Source organism: Branchiostoma belcheri, unplaced genomic scaffold (assembly GCF_001625305.1).
Source record: "Branchiostoma belcheri isolate BF01 breed outbred unplaced genomic scaffold, Haploidv18h27 scaffold113, whole genome shotgun sequence".
Classification (NCBI taxonomy): Eukaryota; Metazoa; Chordata; class Leptocardii; order Amphioxiformes; family Branchiostomatidae; genus Branchiostoma; species Branchiostoma belcheri.
Window position 1 is genome coordinate 48170 of NW_017802525.1, and position 20824 is coordinate 68993.

Here is a 20824-nt window from a genome sequence, read left to right on the forward strand (position 1 = left end):
ATGCAGTGCGCTTTCTACTCACTGTGTACATAATATCATCTATTATAACTACTTCAGTACTGAAGTTACGCAGGGGTTCAGGAAAGCATAGCCTATATACTCCTCAGGCACTTACAAAGTCAAGATCACCTAAACGTTTTTACGTAACGCACAACATGAAATACATTAACCCTCTTCCTGCTGCCTGACCCTGTAGCTGACACAGATCTGTTACCAGCAGGCAAACTTAGCAGGATGAAGGTTAATTAAGCACAGCAGTCCTTGGTAGCAGCATTGGGCCACACCAATTCAATTTGCTGGTTCTAGAAGCATTAAGAAAATGGAAGATCAACATGAAATTTTTAACAGACTCTGTCCTTGGTGCTGAACACCACAACAATGGAAATTTCCCAAATTCCTTCAAATTCCCTCAAAATAATTCCATCTGGCCAGTGCTTTTGCCCCCATTATCAATCTGGGAGTAATTGTGGGCATGGTCAGATACAAGTTTTCCTTCCATCCCTCCATTTTTTACTGCTTTTAGTTATTTTTTTGCTGAAGATGTCCGAGAACCAGGCAGCTGCATTGGTGTGGCCCTGCGAGTGTTCCTCAATGCCAGAGGCTGAATTTGCGCCGACCGTTCCCGTTGCTGCTGCTGTTTTTGGACGACTGTTCTTCGCTCTGAAGCTCCGCTCGAACCTTCTTGTTCAGCAGCGTGTGCATGTCCACCTGGTAAACAAACAAACAAACAAACAATAAACAAACATGAAACTTGAACAGGGAACTGAAACTGTCATAAGATTTCTTACGACTCTATTTCATTGTAATCTGTATCTGTATCTGTATAGCCGGTATAACCGCCTTTCGGTGTAACACACCAGCTTCTGTATCTGTATAGCCGGTATAACCGCCTTTCGGCGTAAACACACCAGCTAATGTAATGCCTCAGGACAAGTTCTGCATTGATTTCCCTGACAATAAAAGTAAAACAAACACAACAGACTAAACAGAACATAAAGTGAGTGCAGTCGAATCAAGACCAGGTGAGGGCTAACATTGCCTCATGCTACAATGTACGGAAAAGAAAGAGTGCTGGGAGGACATTCAACATTAGCCTGGATGCCATCCTCTGTAGTTCCTGCGTGCTCCGTAATGTAGCCAGCGACATTTGGGAGTGGGCAGAAACTACAGAGGATGGCATCCAGGTGCGACAATACACAAGCCACAGACGACAACAGAAAGACTGGTCCAACATGCTGCATGCAAGATGCCATTGAGATTCAAAGTTGTTCATCTGGAGTGGACTAAGAAAGATACCGACCTGTCTGGGAGGCTGAGAGAGAAGAGAGACGGGGAATTTGAAGTGGACTACAGGCTACAGAAGTCAGAAGAACAGGAAAGAGGCAGATTCAACGGTGCTATAAAGGCAGGAGTGGTAACATGATGAAGAGCTTAGTAACATGTAGCTAATTTTCATCCTAGATATGTCAGGAACAGTCAGTGCTAGCAGACAGAGGTAAATGACAATAGGAGAAACAACAGACTGAGTGAAGCAGGCTAGGAGTGGACATTACAACATGCTACAGTTTATCTGTGCTGTACCTACAGTATACATTCATCCTACATACATGTCAATGGAACAGTCAGTGCTAGCAGAGGTGACAGGTGTACAGGAGAAACAATAGAGCTACATGTGCAGACAGGGGTGGACTTACATGTAGTTAACATGTCAGAGTCAGAGAACTACAGGAACACTAATTGTGCAGTCAAAACAACTTTTCTTTTGCCCAGCTTTTTTCTGCACGCTGGCATCTGTTTGGGGTACATATTAGAGTGTGTGTGTGTGCGCGCGTGTGTGTACGTGTGTGCGTACGTGTGTGTGTGTGCGCTGCGTACCTGCCAGTCCTCGAGCTGCTGACTGAGACTGATTTTCTGCTGAATTGCCGGTTTGTGTGTGTATGCACATGCATGTGTGTATGTGTGTGCATACATGTACATGTATGTGTGTGTGTGTATGGGGCAAACAATATACATAATATTTTATGATATTATAAACCCCGCATATATTACCTGCCAGTCCTCTAGCTGCTGACTGAGGCTGATTTTCTGCTGAATGGCCTCCAGCAGCTGACTGTCCAGGTTCATCACGTCAATCTTCGCCTTCGCAAGTTCAACCTCCATCGAGTTTTGTCTGAAGATAGAACAAAATAATTTTAATTGAGACATGAGAAGGCTTGGAAGTGATCCTTTGTACCCAAGAAATTAGCTGATTATCTACTAGTAGATCTTTTACAAAGCAGATGCCGATTAAGCTTGCTTTTACTAACGTCTGCAAATACTTTTCAAAAACAATTCTAACTCTACTCTACTCTACTCCCGGATAAATTACTGAGATGACTGAGTGATTGGTCATTAATTATCCTGATGAAGGCAACAGTGCTCATTGAAAATTTGATCTCTATAACCCTTGTGTTGGAAGAAAGTTCAACATTTTACTATGAGTAGAGAGAAAGATGTGGAGAGACTAACTTCTCGATAGCACTGTCTCTGTCTTTAAGTGCCTGGAGTAACGCCTCGTCTCCTCCTGTCATCATCTCCCGCTCCTCACGCAGAGCCGAGATGTGCTTCTCCTGCTGCACCACCTGAAGGAAGTGCAAAAACATGTCAACACACATTAGCACAGTCATGTACACACACAAACATGCATGTACACAAACACACACATCACACATACACGCAGCGCTGAGATGTGCTTCTCCTGCTGCAGAACCTGAAAAAAACATGTCAACACACATTAGCACATGTACACAAACACGCACACACACACACACAGACACACACACTCACGCTGACACACACACACACACACACACACACGCTGACACACACACACACACACTGACACACACACACACACGCTGACACACACACACACACACACACTCACGCTGACACACACACACACACACACTCACTCTGACACACACACACACACACAGAGTAGATCTTCCTTCTCGTACCTTAGATCTTAAGTCGTCGAGTTCCTGCTCCTTGTCCCTGATGTCCCCCTCCCTCTCCTCCATGTCACATAAACACATACACACACACACGGTCCATCTTTAAGATATTGTAAGTCGTACCTTAGACCTTAAGTCGTCGAGTTCCTGCTCCTTGTCCCTGATGTCTCCCTCCCTCTCCTCCATGTCCTGCTGCAGTTCCTGTAGCTGCAGGGTTGCTGACTGCAGCTCTGTCTGCAGCCGCTCCACGGAGCCTGCGTAACCTTCTCTCTCAGACTTCTGCACATAAAGTAGGGATGGTACAGGTTAAGCACACTGTTGGGGTCTTTTTTCTGTAAGTATTCCCAATCTTGGAGTGAATCAGCATGTACAACATACTTCAAAATACTCCAAAATCTATCCAGTTGCTTGAGTAACTGTTTTCTGGTGTATCTCATCTAAACAAAATATTTTATCTTTTATGTTTGTGTTGTTATAATCATAGTTGTTTTGGGGTCCAAAAATATAATACAACATCATATAACAGCATGGTACAATTTTTATGTTATGATTATCATAATGTCAAAGCCTGAGTGTATACAATATGTACAATACGTCAATGAAGGTTAGACATCTAGATACTAATAACGTCAACGTCGATTTATAAATGATCATTTGAGTATTACTATCTATTTTCCTGACTGTGTTATACAGTAATGAAAATACAGATGGTTACTCAAATCATTTATAAGTTGCCTTTGACTTTGGTTAATTAGATGTTTGTGTAACTTGTTATTTTAATCATTGTTAGATTTCACACTACCTCCTGTAACGCTGCCCTCTCTCGCTCCAACATGGCGTCCACGTAATGTCTCAAGGTCTCGATGACCTTGAGCAGGTCACCGGGTCGGAGGTCGTCGGACTGCAGGATTTCTGCAGCCTCCTCGACGCGGCTGCTGCTGCCGTCTGCGTCTGTCCGGTCCCGCAGTGCGCTGCACAGGTCCTGCAGCTGACCGTACGCCTCTAACACGTCATTACGCAGCTGGACGGCGAACACACACAACCACGTTAGGGGCCAGAAATGCCTTTAGAAACTCACAAAATCAGGTTCACTGATGGAATGGTACAATGTATGCCACATGATACTGGACTATTAGACAATTCATGTACAATGAATGTTGAAAGTCTGATCACTTGGAATGTATCAAGCACTGGATTCTAATTTCAAAGTAACCTCAGATTATGTCACTAAATTGCAACAGAAACAAGAGACTTTGCTGTGCCATAAATTAAGGATTATAGTCATTCAAATGACTTTAAACTGTGAACTGAAACGTTATTTGAAATGAACTAAAAGGCTTTCCACATTCAAAGTGACCAGTCTGAGTATTGACTGTACATGATACACTGTACACCGGCATGTACATGTACATGCTATATGTATACATGACATGTACATTAGATGATGGGTGACATGAATTGAAATGTATCACCTAATGGAATATCAAATCTACCGAAACCACCCCAACCACTATCCCCAACCACCAGTCATGGCAGACCACTTCCCACTGCTGCATGCCGTTAGTTGAACCAACAGCTAAACCATCGACCCAGGCTACCTGCTACCACCAGTGTGGGTCGGGGGTGATAGGTCAGGGGTTAGAGGGTAAAGTTCGCCATGCAGCCTGCACCTGTACTAACTAGAGCAGGGGTGAGGGGTGGGGGGCATGCATGTTGGACCTGCACCTCCCAAATCCCGGTTTCTACTGTAGGCATTGGGGTAGGAGGGGCCGGGTGGTCAAAGAAACTGGCAATTGTTTTTTTAGTATTGTTGTCATATGTTAGAAATGTTTCTAGTTGCTAATGGTCATTCCTTAGACATTCCAAAGAGCCTTTAAAGTTTTTCTTTAACCAATTTTCAAGCTTTTGATTCAAGCTTTTACTACAAAAATCGAAAGTCTCCAATATCTAGATCCAGAGCTGTACGAAACTGCTCATTACACGCTCCTTTCTTGTCTATTTACAAACTGGAAACAACATTCAACATCGCTAATAGTATAAAGTTGTTTAAAATAAATGCAATTTCTCCTGCAAGCCTATAGTGTCATTGACGAAAGGTAGTGGAAGCTACCTGAAATGCCTGACCATTTCCAAAATCATATCCAATTAGTACTCGAGTAACACTTTTTGGTGTATAAAGTTGTTTGTTTGTTTGTTTGTTTCTGTGACCACGCCCCCCTCCCCGTGCCTGTACGTCACCAAAGGCAATGGGTGCTGAACCTGGGAGAGTTTGACACAAAGGATTCCGTAGGACGCTTCTAGCATGACATAATCTAGCTGTGGCTCCTAGGAACACAAACAGGGTGCAAAAAAAGGAATAAAGCAGTCAACAAAAAACCGATGGTGCTATTTAAGCAAACCTAGGTGAATTATACAGGCCACACCAATCATACTTCTTGGTTTTCGAATCTATTACTGTATTTTTCTTAAATAAAGTCCTTTCTTTTTATTGATTTTCAAAATAAAAAAAGGAAAAGCAAGGCACAACATATTGAAGGCATTCTTGGTTTTCTAATTTATCACTGTCATTGGTACATGTATTAGGGACTGTACGATATTTACCGGGGGGGGAGGGCTGGTGCAAAATGGTCCGGTAAAAAATTTTTTCCATGGCCCTCCCCCCGGCTCAAAATTTTTTTCCATGGCCCTCCCCCCGGCTCAAAATTTTTTTCAATGGCCCTCCCCCCACCCCAAAAAATTTTTCGGTGGCCCTCCCCCCCATTTTTCCAATCCATGTCTCTTTCTCCCTCCGTAAATTCCCGATTAAAGTACGCACCCCCGATTTGGGGCTGGTGGGAGACAAATATTCCCGTCTGAAACGTAAAATGGAAAAACTCCAATTAAGTACGCACCCCTTCTACGCACGGCCGGTACCACAGTGAACATGTAGTATATGACAGTTCGTCGTTCCAAACAAATTTAAAATTGTTAAAAACTAGATTTATGCCGTGTACTACGTGATGGTATGGTAACGTAGCGGGAAACGTTTCAAGTTCGTTTTGTTTTTCACCGCCGGCCGCAGCCGACTTGCAAGACGTCACCACCGCATCGAAAGGTAAGGCAAGTGCGGCGAAACGCACAGATTTGGATCCAGCTTTGGAGTGTTGGTGTCTTGGTGATCAAGCAAGCAATGGTCAATAAAGATTCGTGAAAAAAAGACAATATTTCAACATTGATTTTATCGGTAACGGGGGGTAGTTGAATGTTGATGCACAAGTACGTAGCTTTAATGTATCTAATACGAAATGCGCCGAACACTTCTTTAATAGCTCCCGCGCGATTGACCCATGGAGAGCAACAATCATACAGGCGGAGAACTGGGCGGAGTATTTGGGTGTTGAGGTGCTACCGAATTTAAAATTTGACACCGAAACCAATTAACACAAAAACAATACACTACTGGGATCAATGGGACTTTCGATTCCGAACAGGAGAAAGTGACAAGTTTGACTGCGTTTCAAGTAATCTCTCGTTATGTGATAGATGTTTTTGTCACAAAATCAAAGGAATAAACACTATTAATTTGTACTCCGTAAAACTTATAAGTACAGTCTGTTCAGAGGAAAGAAAGACTTCCTTCTCGGGGTCCATGTTCTGGAAAGCTGTCCTCAGCGCTGCGCATGCCACGGCCCTCTCTGTGTTCTTCAGCTGTAGGTGTACTTTGCCTGTCGGCGCGCCAAACACCCCACCCACCGGCCGGGCGGTAAGATTTCATCAAAGGCTACATTTTAAGTTAACTCCGCCCCTATCATTGTAGCTTGCCGAACAGTCGAGTAGGAGTACATCTAGCTGGAATTTTCACGTCGTACTGGCTGGTGTAGCCCGCTACAAAGTAATTTCCTGTGGCATTTATCAATATTTAAAAATATTTGTGATACGAAGTGAAACATGGTTAACAATTTCTGAACCTTTGAAACGACGTGGGCATAATCTTTGTTGAAGATTCCTGAGTTGAACTCAAGCCGGAAGTGTATTGGAAATGATGGCCATCAGTCGAGGCACAACTGTTATGTTATCACATGTTACGTTACGACGATCAAGAACGTTCACGGCTTGCGGACCATTTCAAATATTACCACTCATAAACCCTACAATTGTATGTGTACTTATATTTTTGCCGGGGTTCCACTGAGATCGGCGCCGGCTAGCTGGGGAACGATCCTGTCGGCATGACAAAGCGCCGGGCGTCATTGCCAGAGACCTACATTTTCTTACCGTGGGTGACTTGACTTACCGCAACTTGGTGTCAATATCGACGATAGTCACAGGAAATATGTTCATTTATTGAAGTTTAACTTTATTTCCACTCGTCAATATTTTTATCAAAACATGCTATGGACGATCGATGTTCCAAGCTCACCGTGCTGGTGTTCCGCTATATTCCTGGGTCGTCCACGGATTTGTCGGCGGAAAACTCAAATAAAGTACGCACCGCGACTTTGGCGACGGCCCGAGACACTTCTGGGATTTTGACAAGTGTAAAAAGTGCGCACTATATTCGGGAATTTACGGCGTATTTCTTGTAATTCGGTACAACGCGACGCCATATTTTACAAAAGTTTTTCGGTGGCCCTCCCCCCCAGGCCGATTTTTTTTTCGATGGCCCTCCCCCCAGCTCAAAATTTTTTCCATGGCCCTCCCCCCAGGCCAAAATATTTTTCAATGGCCCTCCCCCCCAGTGCACCAGCCCTCCCCCCCCGGTAAATATCGTACAGTCCCTTAGCTGAAACATTAATGGTACACACAGTGATGTATTGTTACAGGGAGTGAATGTGGTAAGATTCACTGACAGTTTCTCCTTCTGTTTTCATCTTGACCTGTTGCTGAATTTTTGCTAAAAGTGTCCGAGAACCAAGAAAATGAGCTGGTGTGGCCTTTAAAAACCTAACGTGAGCCTGGTGAGGTGTCCGCTGGGGAAGGTACCGGTGATGTGGAGAAACTGCTAGGGGGGGCAGTTGCAAACTTTAAAGGTTTTAGACATTAAAACAGGATATGATCACAATGCTACACATGTGCACTTGTTCTATGTTAGCTGACATCACTACATATTGTTTGAAATCTGACATAATCAGAAGTTGTGACCTACATTTAGCAATGTCATCACATGTTGCTGTTTGTACTATATGACAAGTCGTGTTCTACATCCTGACATCATCACACGCTGTGCTGTTGCCATGGTAACTGCCTCACCTTGTGCAGTTCGTCCTCCTCCCTGTGTGACATGGAGCGCTGCAGGGAGCGCCGGTCGTGACTCATGTCCGCGTAGAACAGGTCGCCGTCAAAATCCTCCTCTATGTCATCGTCATGGAAACGCTGAAACAGCAAACTCAGGCTGTGAGAAAACTGTCACAAAATGTTTTGACTTTTTCTTTAATGCCCACGATCACGATAATGATCATTCTGGCATACTCATTAACACCTGAGCAATGTGAGGAAAGTTGTGTACAATGCCTTTCCCAAGGGCAAAAGGTGGTATAGCAGTATTCGAACTCCGGACCACTTGGTTATACTTTGTTTCTGCATTGAAGAAGTAACAACCAAGATCTGTGATGTCATTCTTCTAGACAGAACCACCTCTGTGTGTTTTTGGCCTTGTTTTGTTGTTGAGGCAGCTTAGGGGACTGAATTCTCTACATTTGACCTTCTGGTTTACCTGATGGCCGATGCCCGTGGCCTTGCTTTATTACCTGACAGACCTGTAAGGATACCAGTCAGCGAGGGACTGAATTCTGTACTTCTGGTGTTGTATTACCTGATGGCCGATGCCCGTGGCCAGGTTCATGTCCACCGTGTCTAAGGTCATCATGAGTCAAGTTTACCTGATGGCCGATGCCCGTGGCCAGGTTCATGTCCACCGTATCTAAGGTCATCATGGGTCAAGTTTACCTGATGGCCGATGCCCGTGGCCAGGTTCATGTCCACCGTGTCTAAGGTCATCATGAGTCAAGTTTACCTGATGGCCGATGCCCGTGGCCAGGTTCATGTCCACCGTGTCTAAGGTCATCATGGGTCAAGTTTACCTGATGGCCGATGCCCGTGGCCAGGTTCATGTCCGCAGTATCTAAGGTCATCATGGAGCTGCTGAGGCTGGCCCCAAGGTCGCCCATCTCCCTGTACAGGGACTGGTCGTTACCGTGACAACCCGAGCCGTACGAGCTCTGCAGCGTGTCCACGCGGGCCTGCAGGTGGTTCTGGGACTGCTGCAGCTCGCTCAGGTCTCTCTGCTGCTGGCACAGCTGCGGGAGGGGGGCAGGGAGGGGGGAGGACAGGGGGTTAGTCAGCACCTCTATAGCCTTCACCACATGCACAACATGGGAGACATCACCATGGCAATGGCTATCACCGTGGCAATGGTCACCATGGCAACGGTTGGCACCATGGCAATGGATGTCACCGTGGCAACAGTCACCACAGCAAGTCATCACCTTGGCAACAGTTGACACCATGGCGACAGTCATTACCATGGCAACAATCATCACCCATGGCAACAACCATCACCATGGCAACAATCATCACCATGGCAACAATAATCACCATGGAAACAGTCATCACCACAGGAAGTCATCACCACAAGTACTAAACATGCAATATTAGCTACTCCACATATTTGACAACAATAGTCCCACCAGATTAGACTATAACAACTAGACTATGCACTTTAGTCACAATACCCGGTGCATGAGAAAAACCCCACAGTTCACCACGCATTGCTGAGCTGTCAGTCGTGGGAAATCATAACCCCAAACCCTGTTACATTGTGCTAAAAATGGATGACACTGTCAGTGAATAAGTGTGAAAAGAAAAACCAAGGACCTGGTGATCTGTGTTGGTTGGTTTGTGAACTGACAAAAAGGTTTAATATACAATAAGTACTTTTTAGGGAATTGGGAATTCTGAGAGAAAACCTGCAGGGGGTTGAGGAGCTGGGGGTAAATAACATTTCTGGATAGTCCATGATTGTGTATTCCGAACCGTGCCTGGAGCAAAATTAATCTAAATTCTTGGATCATCGGAACACAAAGACTATCAAGGACTGTGCCTGATCCTTGAACCCTGACCCATTCAGGCATGGAACTAGATCTATAGAACTGGCTCGAATCTGGACACGATCCTCACCTTTAAAGTTATTAATGACACTCTGTCTCATTGGATAAAGTAAGATTCTTGGACTCAGAACCAGTCTGAGACTTCTTTGCACGAGGGATTACAGAGGCCATCTAACCTTCCCTCAGCAAAGACGGGGGGCGGCACACTCATGCACAGACACTTACAATCAAAGCTTACAATCCACTGCTCACGGAGTCACGTGTGTTATCTGCGTGACGTCACAGAAATACGGTAGATTGCTCATTCCTTGACAAAGATTGGAGTTGTACAGTTGAAAATTTGGGCAAGTCCAATCTCTTGTGTTGGAAATAACAGTTTAAACTGCTGCACGATCCCCACCTTGTGTTCCATCTCCTGTTTCTGTCTCTCCAGCAGCATGATCCGTTCGTGCGACGCGTCCAGCGTAGACTCTAAACCGTCTCGCTCCTCCGCAAGATCTGACAACCTTCTCTCCAGGTCGGAGTTACGCTCACGTAATACCTTCACCTGGAACAAACATACAAAATCAAAAATGTACACCAGGCCTTGTGGTCAGGGTGGTTGGCTCACAAGCTAAAGGTCTCATTCAAATTCCCTAAGTCGAAATTCATTTTTGGGAATAGGTGCAATGGTGCACCCAACATAAAAATTGGGAGCACAAAAATTTTTGGGTGCACCATGTAAAATAAAAATAAGTAAGTCGGCAACAACTAATTATGTTTCTTTTCGAAGGAAAGTACAACAACAATTTTTTATCTGACACTTTGATGTTAAGGATGTGAATGTACAATGTCATGTATACTGCTACATTTAACATCTTTAATTGTTACGTAAACCAATGACAATATTTGGGTGCAGAGCTCCAAATCTGGGTGCACTAAGGTGAACATGCACCCAGATTTGATCCAAATAAAAGTTGTCCCCACCTCAGCGTTGAGACTGTTGACCTGGTACATGTGGTCGGAGGGTTAGGGTTTAAGGGTTAGGGGTAAGGGTTATGGTTAGGGGTTAGGGTAAGGGTTAGGGTTAGAGGTTAGAGTTAGGCTTACCTCAGCGTTAAGACTGTCGACCTGGTACATGTGGTCTGATGCTGAGGTGTTCCGTTCCTTACACTGTTCTCTCAGACCCTGGAGCTGGGACGACAGCTGCTTCTCTGACTCACATGCCTGTAGGACACCAAAACTTTCAGTTAGGCTACAACACAACACAAGCTCAGAGCCGAGTACAAAGTACTCTCAATTAAGTAAGTCTTGCATGGTGGCAGATGTTGGCACATTAGTGTGTTTTTGGCACATATTTAGACAGATTAGGTTAAGAGGTTTGGTGTTCACCACTCCGCCTTCAGTGAAAGGACTTCAAGGTAGTGTAAAGTGCCTTTCCCAAGGACACAACGTCGAGCAATGTTGAGTATCAAACCCAGGACCTATTGGTTCCAAGTGCATGATGCTCTTAAACCATTGCGCCACCCAAGCCACTACAAAGTACTCTCAAAATACAAAGAAGAATGATCCTTTTTCCCTACTCATGAAGCTGCCTTTCCAGACTTCTGATGTCCTTGGTATAAATAAATCCTTACTCTTAACTATCTTTCTACCATTTGTTGACTGGCAGAGGACTTTTCAAAACGTTACTGTAACAGTAACACCTTGAATGTCCATAAAGAGTTACATCAAGTCACCTGTAACTTGCTACCTTCTATTATTCTGCTCTGAACCACTAAAAGTTCCCACCACCATGTCTACAGGATTATTTGTCCCCTAGTGCTCGATGTAAGAAGCCACTTTTGAAACAAGTTTGAACTGCAATTGGCAACACAAGAAATTGGACTCACCCATGGCAAATTGACCCAAATTTTCGACAGTACAACTCCAGTCTTTGTCAAGGAACGAGCAATCTTGTGTAGAAAATTTCAGTTCAAACTTGTCTATAACTTCTACCAACACACTTTCAAGATAAGAAGCCAGTTGTTGTATTTTTGGCCGTAATTCCCCAGAGTTCCCCCCAGGCTGTTTCTTTTGTTGGGTTAATCACATTATTTCTACCCCAGCGTAACTTTACCAGTTTTTCCCACACTCTTTTCTACACCAACTTTGCACACATTCACTCCGCTCTCCTGGGGTTTTATCAAATAAGTGAATTTTTTTTACCTTTCAGTTAGTTTAGGTTAAACTGTGTAGTTTTCCACCACCACTGATGTGCCTGACCACTTAACGTACTACCCAAGAATCTCTAACACGTCAGCTCAGTGTTGTACCTATACAAAAGGTGACTGATTGTTCTCAAACCCTCCAGCCAAAGATCATTTAAGTCTTCCTGTCAAACGGTTTTTAAGTGGGCAATTATGTAAACTACTCAGGGTCAACTTAGCAGCTAGAGGCTCTGAGTCTATTGTTCAAATTTTCTTTCTCCTTCTTTGGCCAAATTCGAAGTGTATATGCTTGAGACGAAGCATAATGCTTTTTTGCTAAGTTTATAATATGTACAATATACTGTTTCTTTTAAAGCCATTAGCACTCAGCTGAAAAAAGTGTATAACCTGAAGTAATCTGGCAATTGTTGTAACATGTATAGTATGACTCATTTTTAATGTGTCTGGTTCTGAGACATGACACGTCTGTGGACACCCACATAGAACCATCTTCTTGTCTATGTACAAATGTAATACAGTCAAACCTGTCCAAGTAGCCACCTCTTCAAGCCAGGCCACCCGGCTATAAATGATACTTTCCCGGTCCTGAAATTTTTTCCATGGACACGTTAGCATTAAACAACCTGCTCATTGACAAGAAAGCCATCTGTCCAAGAAGACCACTTAACTTCGGGTTCAGTGGGTGACCTTTTTGGGCAACTTTGACAGTCACTCAGTACTTCTGATCAGTTCTTAACTCTTCCCCCCCCCCCCCAAACAGACCCACGGCCTTGAACTCACCCTGCCTAGGCTTCAGACTTGTTTGTCATGAGAACCAGACACATTAACAGGACCTGGACTAGACTAACATGTCCTATTGCCAGATTACCTCAGGATATGCACACTTATCTGGCTGAATGAGTAAATCTAGATCTTGTGATCTACATAGTACATGTAGTAGTCAGTCAAACCTGCCCAGTGGCCACCTCATCAAGCCAGCCACCTGGGTGGCATTTTTGGGCAGGTTTGACTGTACAGTAGTCTTTTTTAATCATTCCTCCCAATTTTCATCTTCACCACAAGCACACCCTTGAACTTGAACTCACCCTGCCAAGCTGTTCTGTTAGTCTCTGGTTCTGATCGGACAGGTCGGCGATCACGTCTAGTTTCTCCCGCTCCACGGCTCTCAGGTTACTCTGCGCATCTCTCGCTGCAGACTGAGACATAAGATATAAATTACTTTATCAGCACTGGCAGACTCAAAAAATCTGAATTATCGCTAATTCAGAATTCACTAGAAAGGTAACATTTGCAAATGCATCATGTTTACCTTCACATATGGTCTGCTCTGTTAATTCTTATAATCAAACACATTGAATTTCATATATTGATAAGTTTATTGCAAGTTCTTGCCCGTGGGCTAATTGCAAGTACATGTAAGTGGACATACAAAGAACAGACAATGTGTAACTATACAGCATGTAACTACTCTAGCCTAAATATTGGAATCTAATGTTTAACTCTAGTTCTAACTTATTGGGTTCGGCTTCTTTTTTCGAGACAGTGGAAGACGAAGAATCCCACTTTTTCGGTGATGTGTGGGTTTTGTGATGTTAAGAGAAAAGTAGTTTTCTTTTTGTCTGTAAGCATGAAGAAATTGGGATATAATTTGTTGGCTTCTCTAAATAGCTCATTTCTTTCGTAGTCGTAGAAGGGGCAGGTTGAAATAAAGTGTGTTTCGTCTTCCACCTTGTTCGACCTACAGTATTTACAAGTTCTTTCGCATACAGGTGAGTTCTTGTACCGCCCTCTCTCTATTTCGAGGGGGTGAGCACTTGTTCTAATTTTGCTAATTGCAGATCGTAAGTCGAAGTCGTCTAGTTCTAGATATTTTTCCATGGCATATGATGTTTTGCAAGTCTTGTAAAACCTTAGCTTGCCAGTATCTATACTTAAACATATATATGGTGACAGGTGTCTGAATCCCTCCTGCTATATATTGCAACATAATGTCACCCAACACTAGTTACCATGGTGACAGACATGGTGACATGATCCAGGTTTATACATGTATTTGTTTGGAGAAGAAGAGGAAGAAGAAACACAGCAAAAACGAAAATATGTTTTCCTTTTGTGAAGGTAAACATAACTTCCTACAGAAACCAAATTACAGAAATTGAGATAAAAATGGTGTGCACACTATCAGCATACTTGCTGCCTAGTGCACACTTTGTATTGTCTTGTTACAATTCTGAATAAATAAATAAATTGAGACAATATCTAATCCATACATACCTGATACTGTGTCATGTCGTTTTCTATATCGGCCAGTCGACTCTCGTACTCCCCCTGTAGTCTGTCCAGCTTCTGTTTCTGCTCGTATTTCTCCTGTTCCAACAACTATGAAACAACAGGAAATCAAATTTAAGGCAACATCAAATTATTTCCTTGGTTCTTGATTGAATTTATTTATGGCTGCCACTTGCCCAACATTCAGCCTACCCCCATAGGGGATACCAAATCCACCGACGGCAGAGTTTGCATTACACAGACTAAATTCAAAGTTGGACATATCAAAGTGAAAATACAGATTGCGGACATAGCACAAGCAGGAAGGGCAGGGAGGAAAACTTGCTTCACTTAATGACACTGACTATACTCATCTATAAAACTGTGTAAACCAAGACATTAACCTGGTAAGGGCTTAGTTTGTTTTATCAGGTTTTTCCAGTTAATCATTTTGTTAAGTATGAGAACCAACAAATTAAATTCTTATGGCCTAAAAAATTGCCGTAAATGGCCAGGTGGCTTAGCAATGCAATACAGGTTTCACTGTAATTGTAAAATCACAAAATTTCATAAAAGTAAACTATAACTGTTACAAAATCTTATACCTTCAAGTTGTTTTGTCTGTATGAAAAAAGAACAGACCTGAGTTGTATAATACAGACCTCTTACGTGAGCTATAGCACATACCTCTGCTGCTGATACAATGGTTTCATACATAATTTATTAGCAACAGAATTCCATCCCAATCCAGCTTAGTAATAACCAGTGAGGCATGGCAGATATTGATTGAGCCATTCCAACTGACTGTATTTGCCTTTACAAACTGCAACCAGGTTTTTCTATTAGTTGTACTGTAAATGTCACACAACATGAAACTTACCGTACACCCACACAATCATGCATTTACTATATAAAACACACTCAAACGCCATATCAAACATTCATATCAATATCAAAATCACAACTTCAGCATAAAGAGAAACAATGCGTCAAAGACATTTGAAGTCTTTGAAATATGTTTCTCTGATATTTTGCCATCCCTCTAGATCTGAGTCTAAATGAAAATGAAAATATCATTACCTTCTCCCTGCTACCTCACTCGTTAAATTATTACAGGATCCTAGGATTGAAATAAGCCAAACACCTACTGTACTTAAGTATAGCTATTTCAGTTGAGCAGACTCACAGAGCCTCTGAGAGAGAAACTATAAATGATTTTGCCATCCCTCTGACTGAAAATGAAAATATTAACCTTCTCCCTGCTACCTCACTCTGTAACCATCACCATTACTACACCTATTTTGGTATATACGCTAAAGGATGAGTATATATTAAGTAACTTATTCTTACCTCCACTTTTTCGCTGAAGTCCTCCTGTAACTTTTCCACTTTCCTATTCAGTTCCTCATTCTGTTCTAATAGCGCTTTTCCCAGTTCCGCGGCTAAAACCAAGTCTTTCTCTTTTTGTTCTATCTGCGCGTACAGATCCTCTGGATCAACCGTTCTACCCGAGTCGTTCAGCGCGTTCTGTCGCTCCAGGGCCATCTCGAACGAGTGGAGGAAGATGTCGTCTGAGTCGATCGGTGTCGAGATCGGCGACCGCATCTTATCGGACAGGTCCAGTTCTGAGCGCCACTCTACGCCACACGCGTACATGGTGGTTCCCCGTCGTTGTCGGAACGTGTGTCCTGTGTTCGCGGGGACCCTGGAAAAATTAGAGTTTTTTCAGTAAAACTAAAAGTCTACTTATAGTAGAATTTGATTGCTGCTAAGGCAATGCCTAGCCTCTACCAGCCTTCAGGATGCGATTGGAAGATCACACACAAATAGAGAGATAACATGCCGAGGAGTTGGTGATCATAGAGTACATTTTGCCCTGGTATGTTACCTCTCTTCTTGGCCAATTTCTACTCTTTCCAGCTGCCTCCTGAAGCCTGGTAGTGGCTAAATGTTGCCTACAACTGTAACAATGCTACTTGAATTCTCAGAAACACTTTTTACTAGTGACCCACTGCATTTTTTTGGTGACTGGATGAAACTATTACTAAGAAATGGTTTCTAAATACCTGCATGTTTAACCTTCATCCATATTTAACATGAAGTTACGCCAACAACTACATTTATCACTAAGCTTAAAGCTTGTTCTTTGATTAAATGTACAAAATCAGAGATGGCAGACTTCAACCCCTTTTGCAAATTCTGACCCTCCAAAGCTCATAGAGAACAATATATAGCAGTACTGAAAATCCACTTTCTATGACAGTCTTAAATCATACCTAAATTTTTCAAGTCCTATATTAGCTATTACTAATTAAGTACATATCAGCTATTATTATTAATGTAACATTTTTCAGTGTTAAAACTTCCTGCTCATGGCCCTGGTTTAGTTTATTTCTATTTGATTTAGCAGGAAATATGAGCTCTGTGGTCCTTCATACAAATTAATTAGAAATAGCTGGTTACGCCGAAGGGCGGTTATACTGGCTATACAGATACAGAAGCTGGTGTGTTACGCCGAAGGGCGGTTATACCGGCTATACAGATACAGAAGCTGGTGTGTTACGCCGAAGGGCGGTTATACCGGCTATACAGATACAGAAATTCCACATCTGCATTTTCAAGTACATGTTGGAAACCATCCAGACTTCCTTATCTAAATGCAGGACATCTTGTCCAAGAACTCAAGGAAGGACCCCGGAAGAAGGAAGTATCTGAGGAGAATTTTAAAATCTTAGTCATGGAAACAGAATCTGGAAAACAGTTTTGCTGATACTGTGATATAGTACATTTTTGCTGATGGTACCTCAAATTTCTAGTTTCTTAAACTAGCAAAAGGAAATTTGGGGAAATAAAATTATTCATTTTACATTGCACAGAAAGAGGTTGAAATATAACACATTCAAGTTTCAGGTTATATACAATTTTTATTACTAGTAACACTACACATTTGGAATTTATAAGAACTTATTATAAGGTTACATACTTCTTTTACAATTAGATTATAATACCTGAGGCAGTATTGAAGCCATAACACTATATATTTATTTTAAACTCTACACAACTGCAATATATGGTACATAAATTTTATAATATTATATTTAGCAGTTGAAATGTAGGGCAATTCTAATTCAAATTAACCAGTTGCCTAAATTTAGGAAATGACATTTTTAAGTGACTTAAGTTATAAATGATCTTCATTATAAAGACTTGCAAGAAGCATCAGATTCTGAGTGAAATGGACAGAACACTACTAGTATTAAAAGACTTGATTACACTATAGAGACTGTTGAGGGTGCTAATTTCAGCATGTTAGCAATAATTCTAAGCCCAATTTATTGCATTTCATCAAACAATTTGTACCAAGACTCTCAAGAGGTTACAAATTCTTCTTTGGGACACCACAATTTGGCATGAGTAAAATTTACAGCACCGACGTAATGGTTTTGTCTTATGGCGTCTGTAAATCAATAATATTGGGTTACTAACATAACAGAGACGTCAGCAGACTACAATACAGAAATGGCGTCAGGAAAAAACACAAAATATTGGTCTAAAACTGCTTGACCCTTCGTGAATTTAGGAAAGATTAACTACTAGTAAATGACTTTTATAAGTCACCAAGTGATCATCAAAAACCAATAATATTGGGTTACTAACATAACACTACGTCAGCAGACTACAATACAAAATGGCGTCAGGAAAAAAATCAGATGGTCTAAATAGCTTTACATTCCTCATGAATTTAGGAAAGATATTTCTTGATAAGTCACCAGGTGATCAAAATGTTTAGGAGGTTATTTGTTGAGAATTCCCAAAGGCTGACACCCGCTAGGTTAAACAGGGTGTGGTGTCGAGTTGAGCAACATTTCTGCATAAAATTATTTTCCGTATCAAAAGCACGGGGTAAAAACGTGATCTTTTTCTCCCACTTCAAATCAGTTCAGACGATCTTTTGCCTTAGCTTAAAGATTACAACCGTGGCGACTGTTTAAGTAGTACAAGCGGCATCTTAACAAGATTAGCACCGTTCCGTAACCAACATAATTCGTGCCGTTTCACCTGAACTCACCTGAGGTAACGTTACAGTGTCTTGACCCTCTCACACCTGGACAGAAATACGCGGAAACACACCTGTCAAAAACACACCTGTCCCTTTCCGCGCCTTCCTGATTCTCTCTCAGGCTTCTCAGAATCGCCAGACAGTCAAAAAGGGGACGAAAATTGCAGAGATAACATTTTTACGTGTTTTTTTTTCCCAACACCAGGAACTGCCATGTTTACACCGGTGACGTTTTTCTACAACCACCTGTGTCCTGATTTAGCCAGGAAATATGCGGCGCGCTGATTGGTGGAGACGCGTTGTTGGTACTGACGTCACTGCTACTAGGGAGAAGCCATCTCTTTGCAGGGGAGATAGATTTTATTTTTAGCAAGTTCAACGAGGTTTTACAGCGTTAGAAATAAATTAAATTCAAACAAAATTACTTAAATAATTTTTTAAAATACATCCTTAGTGAATAATTAAGTGAGTAGTGAAAATAGTTGCTCGTAACAAATTTTTGTCTCGCCCTCTCTTGAAATCGTACACCCCTGACGTCATCAAAACTGAACATAGCACTTGTTTCGTCTACGTGTTCGGATGTTCTACAGAAACCAAGGACATGTCCTTGACAGAAACGAAACGCAAAACAGATACTTTGATATATTGGAGGCGTCTTTCTCTCTCGGTAGTCACTGTCAGTATGTTAAGCTACCGAAATACGATAAAAACTATTACGATTGAAAGATAGATCTTGCGTCTACTAATTGATAGAGAAACTAGCCTTTTATTTGGTAACCATTATGTGCCCGAATCCTCTGCAAGCTGTTACAACTAACAATGTATTTACACTATTCCTGTTCAAACTTCTCTTTTGTATCCTTGCAACACGAAAAGATGACGGAAATTCGTAGTACTACTAGGGTGGACAACCTTCATAAATATGCATGCACAAAAAGTTGGTCAAACAACATCCTAGATGCCTTGTCAACATTTTCTATGAGGGATCAAACTTCTGTCAAGCATTCTTTTGGGCCAAACCAAATTATCTCAATTGTTTCAAAAATTTTTGCAGTAGAATTTACGCAAGTCAAAACTTGGGGCTATATTCATAAGAAGCTAAATTGTCAGTAACATTGATGACTGGAGAAGGAGAAAGTTTTTAATTCAAACTCTCAAATTATTTTATTTCCAGACAAATAGCAACAACATGATGTACAAACAGCATATAATTAACTAAAGACGTTCTATCTTAATTATTTACTCTTATCTATAAAAGCAACAACACATCTCTCGTGTGTACAGCATACTCGCTCCAACACTTAGCTTACCATATTACAACAGGGACATTTTTTTCTACTGCAGCCTGGTTCTACAGCCAAACTGCTGAGGACAAAGTCAAGTATGCAGAGTTCTTAACAGGATGGAACCTATAGAAGCCCCTGATCGCCCAGATGACTGGGTTATAGGCTACAACTGCACCAAGAAAATGGCTGGATCTACTGGAAGAAGTTTCAGTTGAATGAAAAAGTCTATTGCAGTACCCAAGACACTTGCACTAAAGATAAGAAGTCTACCCAAGCCTTAGTGTCTTATAAGATTTCTTCCTAAAGTTCTTGGCTGTGTCCTGAGATTAGATGTTTGTTTGCAGTAAGTTAAGAGTGGCCTGGTATCCATCCATTTCTCAGCCGGGCCCATGGTCACTCTCACACTGGATTGCCCTACATTTTCCGCAAACACTATGTTTTCAGTCACCCCTATCTTCTGATATAGGGTTAGGGTTGTCTGAACATAAGTTAGAACATAGCAGTGCATGTAACCAGTCCTGTAAAACGTAATCAAAAACTGGAGCTAAAAAGGGGATGGATACCAGTCAAAGTTACAAGGCGTTAGCTGCAGAAAGTAGTTTTTTTCTACAGCCAGTTTGAATGTTGCACAGGTATTACACTGCTTCTGATCTACTCAAAGACTACATCAAGCATCTACAAAGGGTTTTGGCGATGGTCATGCTCCTTTGTTTCGACACCCTTATTTTTTGACAACTCAACCAATAGCTTTGTTTGACAACCCAAACCCTCTGTTGGAAGGTAGGGGCATTGAACGTAGGGACTCTAGAACAAAGGGATGTCAGAACTTGAGGTGTCACAACATAGGGGTGTCAGAAATTAGGGGTGACAGAATATAGGGGTGTTAGAATATAGGGGTGTCAGAACGTAGGGATGTCAGAACATAGGGGTGTCAGAACAT

At 42.1% G+C, this 20824-nt stretch overlaps 1 protein-coding gene across 6 annotated transcripts; it reads right to left on the bottom strand.

The window, feature by feature from the left end:
- Window positions 1–493: 493 nt before the first annotated feature.
- On the bottom strand, window positions 494–18889 carry LOC109462217 (BICD family-like cargo adapter 1). Of its 6 annotated transcripts, XM_019758746.1 has the most exons (15): window positions 18608–18889; window positions 15889–16243; window positions 14545–14649; window positions 13356–13466; window positions 11171–11287; window positions 10482–10628; window positions 9056–9271; window positions 8226–8348; window positions 5256–5321; window positions 3799–4017; window positions 3183–3275; window positions 3000–3062; window positions 2509–2621; window positions 2050–2170; window positions 494–708 (listed from the first exon to the last, which is right to left on the bottom strand). In XM_019758746.1, exons 2-15 carry the CDS (start codon window positions 16192–16194, stop codon window positions 589–591), a joined length of 1920 nt encoding a protein of 639 aa, XP_019614305.1. In that variant the 5' UTR covers window positions 16195–16243; window positions 18608–18889; the 3' UTR covers window positions 494–588. The 6 variants fall into 6 exon arrangements, with proteins under 6 accessions (XP_019614305.1, XP_019614307.1, XP_019614306.1 ...); XM_019758748.1 differs by lacking the exon at window positions 3000–3062 and having other exon boundaries at window positions 3120–3275; window positions 18685–18887; XM_019758747.1 differs by lacking the exon at window positions 3000–3062 and having other exon boundaries at window positions 3120–3275; window positions 18670–18886.
- Between the last annotated feature and the right edge of the window lie 1935 nt (window positions 18890–20824).